This window comes from Triturus cristatus, chromosome 11, assembly GCF_964204655.1.
Source record: "Triturus cristatus chromosome 11, aTriCri1.1, whole genome shotgun sequence".
Lineage (NCBI taxonomy): Eukaryota > Metazoa > Chordata > Amphibia > Caudata > Salamandridae > Triturus > Triturus cristatus.
The window spans coordinates 815897335-815911789 of record NC_140594.1 but is presented as its reverse complement, the minus strand read 5'-3'; the positions used below and the strand labels follow the sequence as shown (position 1 = coordinate 815911789).

The window sequence follows — 14455 nt, the reverse complement described above, 5'->3', positions numbered from 1 at the left end:
TGTAATTTTTAGTGGCCTCTTCGTTCCCTAACACACTTTGGAAAGGTTTTTTAGAGTAGGCGTAAAACTGCCAAGTCGAGAGCTGCACTCTGATCCATGTTGGAAGTTGCAGAATGAAAAAAAGTGATGACAGTATGCAGGGGTGGTACTTACATGAGGCACTACTCTGTCACTAATGGGCTGGTATGGAGTCAGAGGAGAGCCACATGTCTCCTAGGGAACATGGTAGCACTATTATAAAATTCTCCAAACCCAGTCTGGTGCCTGAGGGATATTCTAAGGTGAGGTATTTGCAGTTAGAAGTAGCCATTAGAAATGTGTGACTAGATGTGGTGTCACTTCATGAGCTAAGGCTCCCCTGTTTGTACCTCTGTCCCTAGCCCAATAGGACGATCCTTGTAGAAACTACAAGACTCACCTATTCAACTGATACTTGAGTCTGTCACTGAGAATCTTGCAGGAATTGCCTACAGGCTATTAAGTTCACATTATTGTACCAGATAAGTCTACATGTGTTTCATGTCAGGTAGGGGTGGGTAGAATGTTTCATTAAGCCTGTGAAATTGGCAGAATTTGACTACTCAGTTATACTCTTGTAAAATGGAATTCCGGCCATATTCTGCCAATCGCCGCGTGGCATAATTCTTTCCCGTGAGGCTCCAGAAATGTGAGAAGGATTTGGCCTCCCTTGGAGCAATTTTCTAATGTGGGTGGTCACGGTAAGAGGGCTGCTTTCGAGAAGATTTACTGCTGCTTGAGTAGATCTTCTGCTCGAGCATCAGCAAAATCAACACGAATCGCTGTGCTCTCTTGCGCACAACATGGTGCCATTGCACTGATTTTTCAGCACTGCTCGACCTACTGGCACTAAACTGCAGCGTAACATGCATATTTCCTCCAAATGGCAGAACATCGCAGAATTTTGCTGAGTTTTTATGTAACTCAGCAGCACTCCACAAGTTCCGCCCACCCATAATGTCAACATAGCCCACCTTGAATGGTGTACAATAACCTTAGCAGTTGACAGGTCAACCTGAACCACAACTGCATCCAGGAATCACACAAATGTATAATTAGTGTATTGGTGATCAGTTTTCTGAAGTTTTCAGTTGTTCACTGGCCTCTGGGGGAATGGATCACCTCAGAAAGAGGCATATGTTATGGATGATACATGCAAAAATGTATGTTTGGTCTGTTGCCAGTGAGTAACTTTTTAGATCACAAAAATAACCTCCAGCCAGTTGTCCCTCCATTAGGAAACGTTCTAGATAGTTTACAAAAATACCTTATTCACAGAATATACATGGAGACTGATCCACTTTATTTGCAGGCTAAGAATATAAAACAAGTAAAGTACGAGAAGAGGGGAATCTTCAGGGAGAGAGGTTAAGGAGTGAATAAGTATGGAGATTATGCCATTACAGGGTCTAGTTACATAAATTAGCAAAGAACGGAATGAACAACTTTGTCTTGTGTAAGGAACTCTTATAGATGGAAGACAAACAGAGCACATTCACCATGGATGACAAGAATTGATACATCCAGTCAAAGTCTTTGACATGCATGGCTTTGGATACTAAACTTGCTGATGATGAGATCATACCATAGAGAGTGCACAGACTGAAAGATGATGGAGACTTATATTCTCTGTCTGCACTAGATGTGATTCTCCTACATAAACATAGCAGCCTGTTTGTGCGTGGCAGCGGCATCCTTCTAGCTCAATGTAGGTTCATCCTTGATACCCTCTGATAGCCCTAGTGTCAGCCCATCAAAAGGTAATATGAAGTTCCCAATCTGACAAGGAACATCCAGGATGTGTGACATAAACAAGGCAGGCTTTTTCAGTGCCTTAGGTCACCGATTGCTGCTACTTTGCAAGCTGGAAATGTGTGAAGCTCATTCCATGTTTCTCAAGGGAGGAACAATTGTGTATGACTCCGGGGAAGGAAGGAAGGTGGTGGTGGGGTAAATTATATTTACACTGTGCCTCCACCTTGTTTTCAGAACAAATTAACTAATACACCTTTCAGACCAGAAATTACTTTATTGTTTGAATATTCACTCGACATGACTGACATTCAATCCAACCTATTATATTATAATTGTGCTATAGAGAACTCTTTCCCATTGATTATCTTTTTGGTATCACAAAATGCATTAGGATTAATTTAAAATAGTTAAAAAAATATATATACAATGAATGAAAAAGTATAAAACTGTAACTACATATATGTCACAAAGAGATTTCATCGATTTGTGTTCCTTAGGCCAATGACCTGTTTCCTTGTTCCAAATGAAATGAAAGAATGGTTCACAGGGGACAGGATTGAAACTATCTCTACATTTGATCACAGAAAGTGATTGAATCTGGATGGAGATTTGGTCTAGTGGTTATTTTGTTGACTATGGAACCTTGATTTACTTCATCTCCATGCCATAGATTAATTTATCCATTAAACCCGGGAGCCCTTAGGACCTGGGCAAATGTTCTTATTAAGTGCAATATGAAAAACTAGACATTTACAGGACAGCTTCATTGGGAGGATGAAATAGTGCTGCTACTTGGGGCAGGCGTATTCATAAGTTGTGTAGAGTCTCTGTACGGCTAGAGAGCTGGTAAAAACTACCATTCATGAGACTCAATAAACTTGAATACTAGATTCAAGCTCCCAAACAAATGATAAGATAGTGTCATCTGGAGAAAGAAAAAGTGTTAAGATTCATAAAAGTACACCAAATAGAGGAACTCATTTGCCAATAAGAAAGCTATTTGCAAGATGTCTTAGGTGACAAGACATTTTTTGTTCAATCCAGAGTAAGGCAGACATTGCTTGAGTGAGGATAGACCTTTAAAAATTCAAGACCTGCTCAAGGTTATGCAGGTTTCCTTCGAATATTAAACACTCTTTTAAAACTTTCTTCAAACACCTTGTTTAGCTTCGCTCCACTCTCCAAAATACTTGGGTCCTGTAAAGAAAAGAGGGAAAATCAATGTCTTAAACTAACAGGGTATATGAAAGTGTAACCTCACCAGGACAAATGTGCTAACTTACTCATTTTGCATTTTCATGTTTTACATATTGCTTTTGCAAACATCCCCCATTATTGCAAAAAAATCATTTTGTGTGAGTTTAAGCACAACATCTATTTTGAAGACATTGTCCTGCATTTTTTTTTTTTTATACCTGTAAATAGCAGGAAGTATGCTATATTTTTCTTAGGATTTCACAGACGTTGGAGCATTGGAAGGAATCCTGTGATTTTTCACATCTCTGACGAGATAACATAAGTTACTGAGAATCTAAGGTCAATGTCAAAAGGAAACTAATTCGAAAAAGTAACATTTAAGATGCAGGAGCCAAAGGCTGTGTCTCAACTCATGGAAAGCTAGAATGGACATTGCTCGTAGAATCCTGGGGTGCACAGAAAGGAAAATGGAGTTGAAAGTTGGACAAAGTGTATGGGCCTCGGGCACAAGCACACCCCTTAGCTCCAGGAGGACAAGGCATACTCAGATTCACCACAGTTTAACTAGCAAAAATGCCCAAATCAATAGAGCTGAGTCTCTAGAACTCATGTGTTGGTCCCTACTGAGGTATGAATAATGCTGGTTGGGTTTCCTTTGGAGGATGTATTCATAATCAACTAAATAATGCTGGAAATAAAAGTAGCAAAGCAGCCTGGATGAAACTATTGAGAAAAGTCTTACACTGTTTATAGGAAGCCCATTATTACTATGATCCCATCCATCGAACAAGGGGAAGCCGTAAACATCAACTGAACCATGGTTACTTACCCGCAACGAGGAGGTGAAGAGAAATCCAGGACTGAAACACACCATAGGCAGGCGTGGGGTTACTGTACAACACACACAGTGGCAATGAAAGACAGAAAGTAGAGACAAATAGAGGACATCAAGACTATAGGATACGGTACAGCAAACAAAAAGGGCACGGAAGACTGAGGACAGACATTTGGCATAGCTTCTTCATAGTTACTGAACAGCACATAGATAGAGAAAGGAGAGAACTTGGATAGTGATGGAGCAGGTAAAGCAAAATTTTGTATACCTCCTCTATGCATGAAAATATTAATCACTTAACCGACTTATATAATAATTTGAATTAACTGTTTGATGTGTTATATTAATCAACCACTTGCACTTTTAGTAAACACCAATTACACGTGGGACTCATTACTACTTGCATGACAGAATAACACTAATAACTAAATTTTGTATGCCTATTAATAATAGTAGGTGTGGTAATAGGATATCGCATGATGTATGTCACTTTTGTGATGTTTGCGTTCCCGTTTTGGACCGAAGGGTGAGTTTTATTGCTTTAAATGTCGCTTAAAGCTAGGAAAATACTAATACATAAAGGGATTAGTGAGGGTTTAACATTAGAATCTTAATTTCTGTGAATTAATTATTTTTTGTGTTTGTTTTGCTTAAGTTGATATTTGGGCCTACCAAAACATGACATCCAAAATGGAGCTCTGAAGTGGCCACCGTCTCGTGAGCGCGATGTCTACTGCGCAGACTCGGATGGCTCCGTAGATCTCCAGGCAACCTCAAGTCAGAGCACAGTGTTCCTGGTCAAGGATAGGAACATGGAGGACTGCCAAACTTCAGTCAGTAAAAACTGGTCTAAATGAACAATAGTCACATACAAGCAAGAATCTACAATGTTGCGTGAGGATGATATAGACAGAGGAAGTGAACCAGAAAAATCTATGAGAACCCAAGCTAAATGGAAAATTGGACGATATTCCAAACTTCTTCAAATGGACCAATCACATGCTTTTTTAGTCTAAGAAATGTTTCCTGTTATCCCAAAAAAATTATTATAAAAAGGGTAGTAGAATAGGGAGGAGCTATCTACCTTCTTTCTCTCGATGACCGCACACCCCTATCGACCCCACAGGTGATAACAGATGCTTGCACGATTCCTGGTCCTTTGGGGATCTTTGGGACTGTGATGTACTGAGCAAAGATCTTTCCGGACTTTGAGCCTTGGCCTGCTTTATTTGGACAATTTAACAGCTAAATTCGGTTATGCAGAGCCAATTATATTAGAAAAGCCCGGCTAGCAAGAATAGGTACATATAAAATGTCATGCGATTTGTGCTGATTGATTAAAATTCTAAACTTTGATTGACCAAAATGTTAATATTAATTACAAACAATATATAGATAAACAAATAATTGATTAACAGAAATTATGAGTTTGTGGTTTTTCAATTAAGTGATTAGAGGATTCTGAAGCTTAAATGTGTTTTAGCTGGTTCTAAATCACCATCAACCAGTCCAACTAATTGGTCCGTCGACCAAGTGGTGAAGTGCCTTGATGTTAAGGTTAGGATCCTATAGGAGGTGATGCAAATGTATATTCTGTAATATAATTGTTCTTCCCTATAGTTAATAAGGTACCCCCTCCACATGTCCAGCGCGTAATTATCATCCCTCCTGTGTGCAGACTCGTGAGAGAAACATATGAGTGTTGGTGTTATGGGCCCCACCAATGACTGCGTGTGTGAATGAGTTAGTGGGACGTTGGGTCTGCGTCGCAGGGAAAATAATTGTAAATTTGCCCTTTCCCGGTTTGGTGCTGGATCAATAGCATTGACAATAGGTTGAGGAATAAAGTTACTGCAGAGTACACAGAAATGAGCAAGAGATGCCTCAATAAAGGCAATCATCAAAGTGACCCAAGTTCAAATTATTAGTGCACAGTACACAGAAAAGTACAGGCAACACAGAAATAGAAACATACACTAGGACATTGGGCCACCAGGTAAAGAGATCACTGTACTTAATAAAAGACTTAGCATAAACAGAAGTGTTACTAAATTTAGGGGTGCCAGAGCAAGATGCTACTCTGCAGGACAGAGAGGAAGGGGATGAGTGGGTTAAACACATACCATGTGGCTACCAATGTCTGAGGTTACTTTAAACCTAAGAGGATAAATGAGAGTCAAGATAGCCTGTCCAGAGAGGATCAAGAGAGGTCACAGAACATCCCTCTTGGTCAGGTAACTGGACTAGGAGAATGAGGTCACTTGTGTTGAGAGGATACATACTTTGTTAAAGGATTCGAAATTCATGAACATCAGTCGTATTTCTCGAATAAGTTTTCCCACTGTATTGTAGCAACGGCGATCGGACTGAGGTTCATTACCAAACATTAAAATATTGTTCTTGGTGTTCTGCAATATGCTTTTCACTTGGCCCAGCCAGATAGGGCGCTGGATATGTTGAGAATATTGAGGGACCTAAAAAAATTAAAAACACATCCTATTAGCAAGCATTTCAGGTATACAATTGCTCACACTGTTTTGGAGGGTTAAATCTAAGTCCAAAATGTATTTGCTCACATAACAAAATCTTGTGTTTACCTTGGTATAGCCCTGGTGTGGCCCAAAGCAGTGCATATACAGTTTTTTAAATGATTTCTTTATTCAATAAATTATTTTAGTATGGGGAAAGTTTGGTTGCCAGTGTTTTAGCTTTAGGAAGATAGAGTATTACAGCCACACACTCACACACACATTCAAGGCACTATACAACTTAGGTCCCACACGCTTGAACAGTCGCATTTCCTTCCTCTAACCACCCAGACACCTCCGCTCTGCAGGACTCCTACTCAAACACATCCTATGCATACACAGATATGGATGGGCACTCTCTTATATCACTCCTAAATTGTGAAACTGGCTTCCCATTCCACATCAGAGCCTTCTTCCGTCTTCTTGAATTGCACAAGAAGATGAAGACCTGGCTTTTCAATTAATCAACCTACGTTGACTGGGCTAGGCAACCCCTCTTGAGGGTGATAGTGCGCTTTACAAATACACATAAAAATAGCAGACAAATATCAGAATCCCTCTGTGTATCAGGAATGTTTCCTCAAGCTGAAAATATAAGAAATCTGAGTCAGCATATTTTCATACCTGGAATTGGAAGCCCGCAAATGCCAAATCAGCTGAAGAATGCAGAAAGTAATTAAACAAAAAAAAGATGATGGGAGGAACGCCTGCAATAACCAGGGTAGGATTTCAACCCATCGATCTTTTGCCCGCCATGCCACCTCAGTTTGAATCTAGACATATGAAAATCAGTCATGACCCTCCTCCAAATGGAAAAGTTCAGCTCAAACTGCATCGGAACACAAGAAACCCAAGACCGTTTTCACTTCTATTAGGGCTAATCAGGCTAGTATTGTTTGGTTCCAGTGTCACAATGTGCACAGTATGCACATTTGGACATACCCGTCCCACTTGGGCGTCACACTGAAGTATACAAAAAAGTGATGGATGGGATGCTTTAATGAATTTCAGCCAATGGTAATTACTCGGGGTTGCATCCAAGTTCATTATTATTTTCTACACCACGCCACCTCAGTTTGGACTTTGATTTGTAATACAGTCTTGACCCTACTCCAGTGGGAACAGCCCAGCCTGAACTGCCTCCCTGGACTGGAACACATGCAACAAAGATGAATGGAGCTCATAAGTCATATGCAGCTTGGTTCCATTAGCACAGTAGCCGGGGACCCAAGTGTGGACATATCACGTTAAAGCAAAACCAGATGTCTGGTTCAGATTGGAGGGAGTCAATATTGCTTGGGATATGATGTAGTGGTGCTGTGGACTTGATTGTTACACTGTATCTGAAGTTTGATGGATGATTCTCACAATTAATCCAGGAAGCATTTAAAGCATGCATTGAAGCATGGTTCAGCATCACTGGCTATCTGTATGTTGAGTTGGATGTGGCGTTTACATATGAAGTGACCAAAAGTGCACCACTGGGGCTTCTTGGGGCCATGTGTGTGTGCAATCGATGGAGCCTGCTATCACTGCTTGCTTTGTAAGGTGTGGTGTGCCTAGGAAGGCGAAGTGGCATGTAACGTGATTTGGGTGCATCTTTGACTTACCTCATGACTTTGTAGACAGAAACCCTTAAATGATAACCGTCTGATGTGACCCTCTGTAGGCACGCACCAGCACAACATCAATGCATGCCAATGAGCTTTGTCTTTGTTGCTCACAGCATGAAGTATGTCGTTTTTGGATGTTCACGTCTCATCCTGCTGCTGAAGATGGAGGCTATTCCAAGAGTCAGACTGACAAAAAGAAGCTTTTGATTATCTTTGCAGAAAAAGCATAAATATTGTCAGCCCTTGACAGCGACATGAGACACTGTCATACGAGATAATTGTGCAATTTAATATGTGTGTACACTTAAAGTGGATGTAGTCCTGGATGTTTCTGTCTTCTTGTAGTCCATGGTATGGTGCATTTTGCTCCTTGTACTTTTATAATGTTTGCAGATGGGTGTTCATAAGTGATTGCACTGATAGTTATACTTCAGTTGCTTTCTGGTTGCTTTGCTGTAAAGTTCCAGATTCATCCTTGTATCTGAATGCAGTATTTAATTATCAATGTAAATCACACTTTGGGTGTTTCAATATTTGTGGATTTCCTGTGGTAAGAATACTTTTATAGATATTTACATTTTGCAACAGTTTCTGTCACAGTGTGATTATGTTACTCAGAAGTTGGTGCATTTTGATTATCATCTCTTCCTTTAATTGCACTGGTCATTTTCTTAGGTTTGCTTCATCATAACCTTTATGTTATGTTTGCTTCATCACAGAAATGTGTAAGTAATCGCTGGACATGGCCTCCTGTTTATATTAGGGGCAAATGGTGTAATTTGTGTCTAGTGAGCTATTTTCTAGTTGTGTACATCACTTTCTGTAGCTGGATAAGAATATTTATATATCTGTTTTCTGCTTGGTGACTCAATTTTTGGTATTTTTGGAGATTCAATGTCTGTTTTTTTAGCAGAATTTTTAAGCATAGGATTATCACCATGATATCCATGCCAAGCTAGAAATATGACATAGCATGTTGCCGTTTTTTAGCAAAGTCGTTAAGGATGGGATTAGACAGACATTTGCGGTATCAGATTTTGGTTGTGGGTGGTGTTGTCAGGCTTCCTGCAAACAAAGCACCTCTCGGCTAAGTACAATTGCGTGTATCACTTCACTCTTATTTCTCCTCTCTCACAGCAGACAGTGCTGCAGTTGATGGGATGGTGCTTAGAAGTTCAAAATCTCTGCTGGATGGAGCATTTTTCAGTGAGGATCTAATCAACAAGGCCATGGGTGGATGGCTGAAAATGAGTGTTGTCAACAGGCCAGTCGTTGAGGGAGGTGTCAGATATTTTGGTACCGTGTAGTTAGTCAACAGAGAGTTCCCGATGACATAGCGGGCAATAAGGTTTTTTTCAATGGGGAGGACTCTGTCAAAGTGTTGCCATCGCTGATCAGGCTTGGACCTCACCAATTGCAGTGATATGATCAAAGGCAGCAGAGTCAAGCTTTTTTAAGGCTTTGTATTTATATGAATCCTTTCTAGCAGAGGAGTAATTGTAGAAGATTCTTCTGCAGATGAAAGGGGTGCCCCCTCATTTACAGGAGAGGTGGAGAGGAGTTGGCCTAAGGCGTCGACCTCGAATCTGGGGAACCGGGTACGAGTCTCCGCAATGACGCTGAACATCCTGTGATTCTGGGCAAATCACTTAATCTCCCAGTGCCTAACAAAAAAAAATATGAATGTGTCCTCATGTAACGCAACTGGCTATAGTGTAAAGTGCTTTGATACCTTCGGGTCAAGTTTTGCGCTATAAAACATTCTGTAAAACAGAAACTCTGTTAGATGAGTTTTTGGTAAAGGTCTTGCAGGTGTGATAGGTAACAGTGCAGACAATAGATACGTTCCTCTTCGGGATAACCACTTCATAGTTTATTCAGAAACTAGATTTTACAAAGTGTAAAGACAGCCTTTCTGTTCTTGGCTGTTTTTTTAAGATATAAAGTGTGGTGTCAAAAGCTACAAGACTCAAGCATGGTTAACTAGTTGGAAAAGAGATGGATATTTCCCATGAATTCTCCAGTGAGGAAAATGCTGTTAGGTGAAACCCCTGAAAATGTTGTAACCTGGGATGAAATTATCTGGATTCAGAATAAGGTCCTCATCATTAAAGGGTTTCCTTCTCTTACCAGGCTGAAGACAAGTGTACATTTTCTTGGTCCCTCTCAAAAGTAAGAGAACTCTGAGAAATCATAGCTTTGTCAGATGACTCCTAAGTACAAGATGTGCAGTAGAATTCTGACAATGGTTACCAATAGTTGAAGTTTAAGCCTATCCAAAAGGCCCAAACAGTGATGTAAATAGGCCACACTAAGATGTATTAAAAATGTATTGTTAATACTTTTATGCTAAAGTTACCAAGTAGTACTACCCTGACAATGAGGAATGATTGAAAAGCATGTGAAGGCATGCCATATCCAATACCACAGAACTGCACAGGTTATTTGTATCAGTTTCTTTCATTTACTGTTTGCAAATCTACCTAAGTCGCACATTTACAGTTCCAGCATTCAACTTTGAAAAGATTTATTTTCTTCTAGTTAGGCGTAGGATTTAGTTATCGATCATTACAATCTGGCATAGTTCTGCATGACTGTGTTTATTCTTTGCTTTAAAAATGGCCCAATGTGTTATTGTCAGCACCCTTGGTAACAAACTATTGTCCACCAATCATTCTCCATCCAAAGCTACATTTCCCTTCAGCATGTGTAAACTAGTGAGGGCCAAGCGGCGGTGACATTTGCATTCTCCTCAATAGGCACCACAACGGAGAACTATAATGTGTTCTCATATATGGCGTCATGGAGCAGAAATCTCATCAAACCTGCAGCAAACATCCCGGTTTTAACCCAGTAGCTGACTGTGGGACTTGACCTGCAAAGTTCTACACCAGAGGTAATAAGGGGCTGTCATCTTATACATATATGGTGACGGCAGTCCAAGAGGGGTGGTCACACTATGTGGTACAACACCTTTACCCACTTCTCACTTATTCCATGGATAATGCAATTTTGATCCATCACCTGGCAGAGATTGGGATAAAGGACACACTATTAGTTAAGTTCAAGTCAAGTCTTTCTGTCTGTCTGCTCTCGTCCACCTTTAGATCTCACAAGTTTCCCACCCATTGCAAGGTACCCCAGGGGTCACCTTTATTCCCCATACTTCTCAGCAACTATGTGCTTTGTCTGAGCTTTTTAGGTCCTTTGCGCTCAGAGCCTTATCTTACACTGACGATACCAATATTATCATCACATTGGAAACCAGGTTTCTCTGCCTACCCTGAGAGATTCTTTGACAGCAGTCCAGCAATGAAGGTGCTTAACCCTTTAAAGTTCAATGGAATCACTGAACAACTCATGCTGGCCACAATCGTGTCCGCTTGGGTAGTAAGTGGAGCCTTTGTAGATGAGGCCTACTCCATCCACTGCCCTAAAAGGTAAAGTTATTGATTGTTCAGGAACTCTTTCTAAAATCACAGATGAATAAAGGAGTCTACACCTAATTCTCTGCTGTGAAAAACCATAGAAAGGTCTTGCCGCCATTTCTCCCTAGAAAAAAAACACTCTGCAGTTATGTAAGCCTGCATATTAGCCTTGGCCGGGTCTGGCACATTTTTAGTTAGAACTCCCCAGGCATCTTCTGATGAACCTGCAATGTATTCAGAATATGGTGGTCCACACTACCTCCATGTTAGCAAATCTGACCATGTTTCAGCTTACCGGGGAGAAATCCAATGGCTTGCAGTTCAACAAAGAGTGTAGTATAAGTCTCTTTGAGATATCAGAATTTAATTCTTTTCTACAGCCATACACACCTGTCCAAACTGTAAGACTTGAGCATCAGCTCCTGCTAGGCATTCCAAGAGCGGAAAAGGCCTATGTGGGAGACTGCTCCTTTAGCCACCTGGCCATGGAGGTGGAGCAAGCTCCCTCTGGATAAAAGGACATTAAGTAACTACTTAGCTTCTAGGCATGTTTCGAAAACGTTTTTATTCTGCTAACTCATTTTAATTCTTCTGTGTAGCCCTCGGTCTTACCAGCGTCAAGGCCAAGGAGCCATTTTGTTGATTGTGAGCATTAGAAATATAATAAAAAATATCACGGAATAGGATCTCATGTTTATAATGTTTTGTGAAGATCTCCCATATGGACTGAATATGATGTTACTAGTATAAAACCTCAAGAAATAAAAGCTCCTGAATACTGGAATAAATACCCAACCCACATTTACATTTACGTACAGCACACCTGCAGTGGTAAAAAGTTCCTTCAAGATGTGCTGTTTAGTGTTAGTCAGGCTTGTTGTAGTCATATTTGCACCAATACAGTAAGTTATTGGGGTGCTTTTGCAGCATTGCCTCCTCCATCTCCTTACCTTAATACATGGGTCCTCAATGAAGAAAATGCTTTCACCTTCACAGTAAAGCAGCAGAAGCAGAAACTCACATTTCTATAAAGGAACAGAAACAAGTTGAGACAGGCCAGAGAACACTAAAAAAACAGCAGACAAAATGGCAAGAATAAGAGGATGAGATACATTCGTCCAATGGCTGGGCGTCAGGGGCCCCAAGAAAACCATGGCTGATATCTGACAGTGTCCTCCAAGGTGACAAGGTGCCAGGAGGGTCTCACTTTAACTGCTGCTCAAATATATACCTGGGTCTGATGTTGTAAAGGCAATAACAGGAGTGTCACGCTTGCGAAGGATGTTTATTCTTAGGCAACAGCATAGAGCGGTCACTCCCTCCTGGCCAGGGTCAAACTGACCACCAAAGAACGTTCGGTTTAAAACACATAGAATCTTACAGCAGTGAGATTCCACTATGGAGACTGCGCAAGGAACAGTTTATTAATGGCCAATACAAAACATCCCCTTCCCTTATATACAACAAACAAACTGAATACAATGTGAGTTACTAGTGAATAACAGTTAGGATGTCACCAGAAAGAAATTACACAGAACTGTAAAAATATATTATAAATTAAACATCCTACACTAAAAGAGAGAGAAACATTAAAGCCAATATCAAGTAAAAACAACACATCCATTTATTTGTGTTGCAAAACATGGGATGTTTTTTCAAAAACATATATATTAACAACAAAATAAGGAAAGCAAGGACTAATAACCTAATAAAAATAGGGCTTATTTACACAAAATTGGTATCGGGCAGCACCACAAGTCTTCTTGCTGCACAGCCCTATGCCAATTTGAAAGGGCTGGGATGCACTGTATTTACGAGATACAGTGCATTCCTATACTTTCAGCCAGCAATGGCGCACAATTTGGTGCCTAGCACCAACACAGGCACCATGGTGCAAGGGTGTCTGCGTTGTTGGCAGGATTGTTTCGGTGCAGCAAGGAGCATCTTCCTGCAAAAAAACAATACAGAGTGGCGCTTTCCTCGTTCTATGTGTGCTGCAGAATACAGCACGCATGGCAAGAGGAAAAAATTAGGAAAAAGGAAAACATTTCTCCTTGTTGTTCCTGCTCTGGGGAGTCGTAAGGTTTAGGCACTGCCCCAGGTTTACATGAATTTGTAAATCTGGGGAAGCATCAAAATCTATGGATGTTGTGGAGAAACACCCACCACGATGCCCATGGAATGCCTCCTTTACGCAGAATAAGGCAACGCAGAGCATTGCGCTGCCTTGCCTTATACCTAAGAAGCCATCCAAAGCCATGCAGAGTGCCTCATAGGATGTAGCCTTACAGCTAGAGTGGTCGACCTTGAAGCTGGGGAACCGTGTTTGAGTCTCGGCAACAACGCTCAACATCCTGTGATTCTGGGCAAATCACTTAATCTCCAAGTGCCTAACAAAAATGAATTTGTCCATCTGTAACAAAACTGGAGCTCATGTAAAGCTCTCTGATACCTGATATCTTTGGGTCTAGTTCGTGCTATATAAAACAAACAAAAAAAAAAGATATGATTGAGAGACCTGCACAACCGGATCGTTGGAAGAAATTATGCTTCGGCAGCACAGGCCTCTTGTAAATAAGCCCCTAAATCTTTTAAATACTCTAATGGTACTCCGTCCTTGTATGGAAGTCGACAAATCCTTTATACTGCTCCCCTTCTCTGGAAATCGGCAAAGCATAACTTAGGGCCTGATGTACATATCGGTGGACGGATTACTCTGCTACAACGGTGGGGGATTTCCCGTTCGCCCACAAAGAAATCCCATAGGATATAATGGGAATTATATTTAGCCAGATGGGACATTTTTCACAATTGTGACGCAGTAACCCATCCACCGAGATCTAAAGCAGGCCCTAATCTCACCACCCTTTCAGTCTGAGGGTTTGTCCCACTTCTTCCTCTTCCAAAGTCAACATCCTTCATCAACATGTAGCCACAACATCTCTCAAATTGCTTCACTGGACAATCTCCTCCTTTCTGATACAGTGCAACCTTGCGGCGATTCCACCATTCATTATTCTCTATAAGAGCATGAATGGGTAGAATAGGTACACACACTCAACTTTGAAAGGTCCATTAAAC

General features: G+C 40.8%; 1 protein-coding gene across 2 annotated transcripts in view; it reads right to left on the bottom strand.

Moving 5' to 3' along the window:
• Positions 1-2027: 2027 nt before the first annotated feature.
• The window catches only part of LOC146785479 (nuclear body protein SP140-like protein), a 509550-nt gene continuing 497122 nt past the window's right edge, over positions 2028-14455 (bottom strand). For both annotated transcript variants that reach the window (XM_085634556.1, XM_085634557.1), the window contains exons 15-17: positions 12325-12399; positions 6088-6279; positions 2028-2970 (exon numbers count right to left, since the gene is read on the bottom strand). In XM_085634556.1, coding sequence (XP_085490682.1) covers positions 2878-2970; positions 6088-6279; positions 12325-12399 — 360 coding nt within the window. In that variant the 3' untranslated portion in view covers positions 2028-2877. The remainder of the gene's footprint in view (positions 2971-6087; positions 6280-12324; positions 12400-14455) is intronic.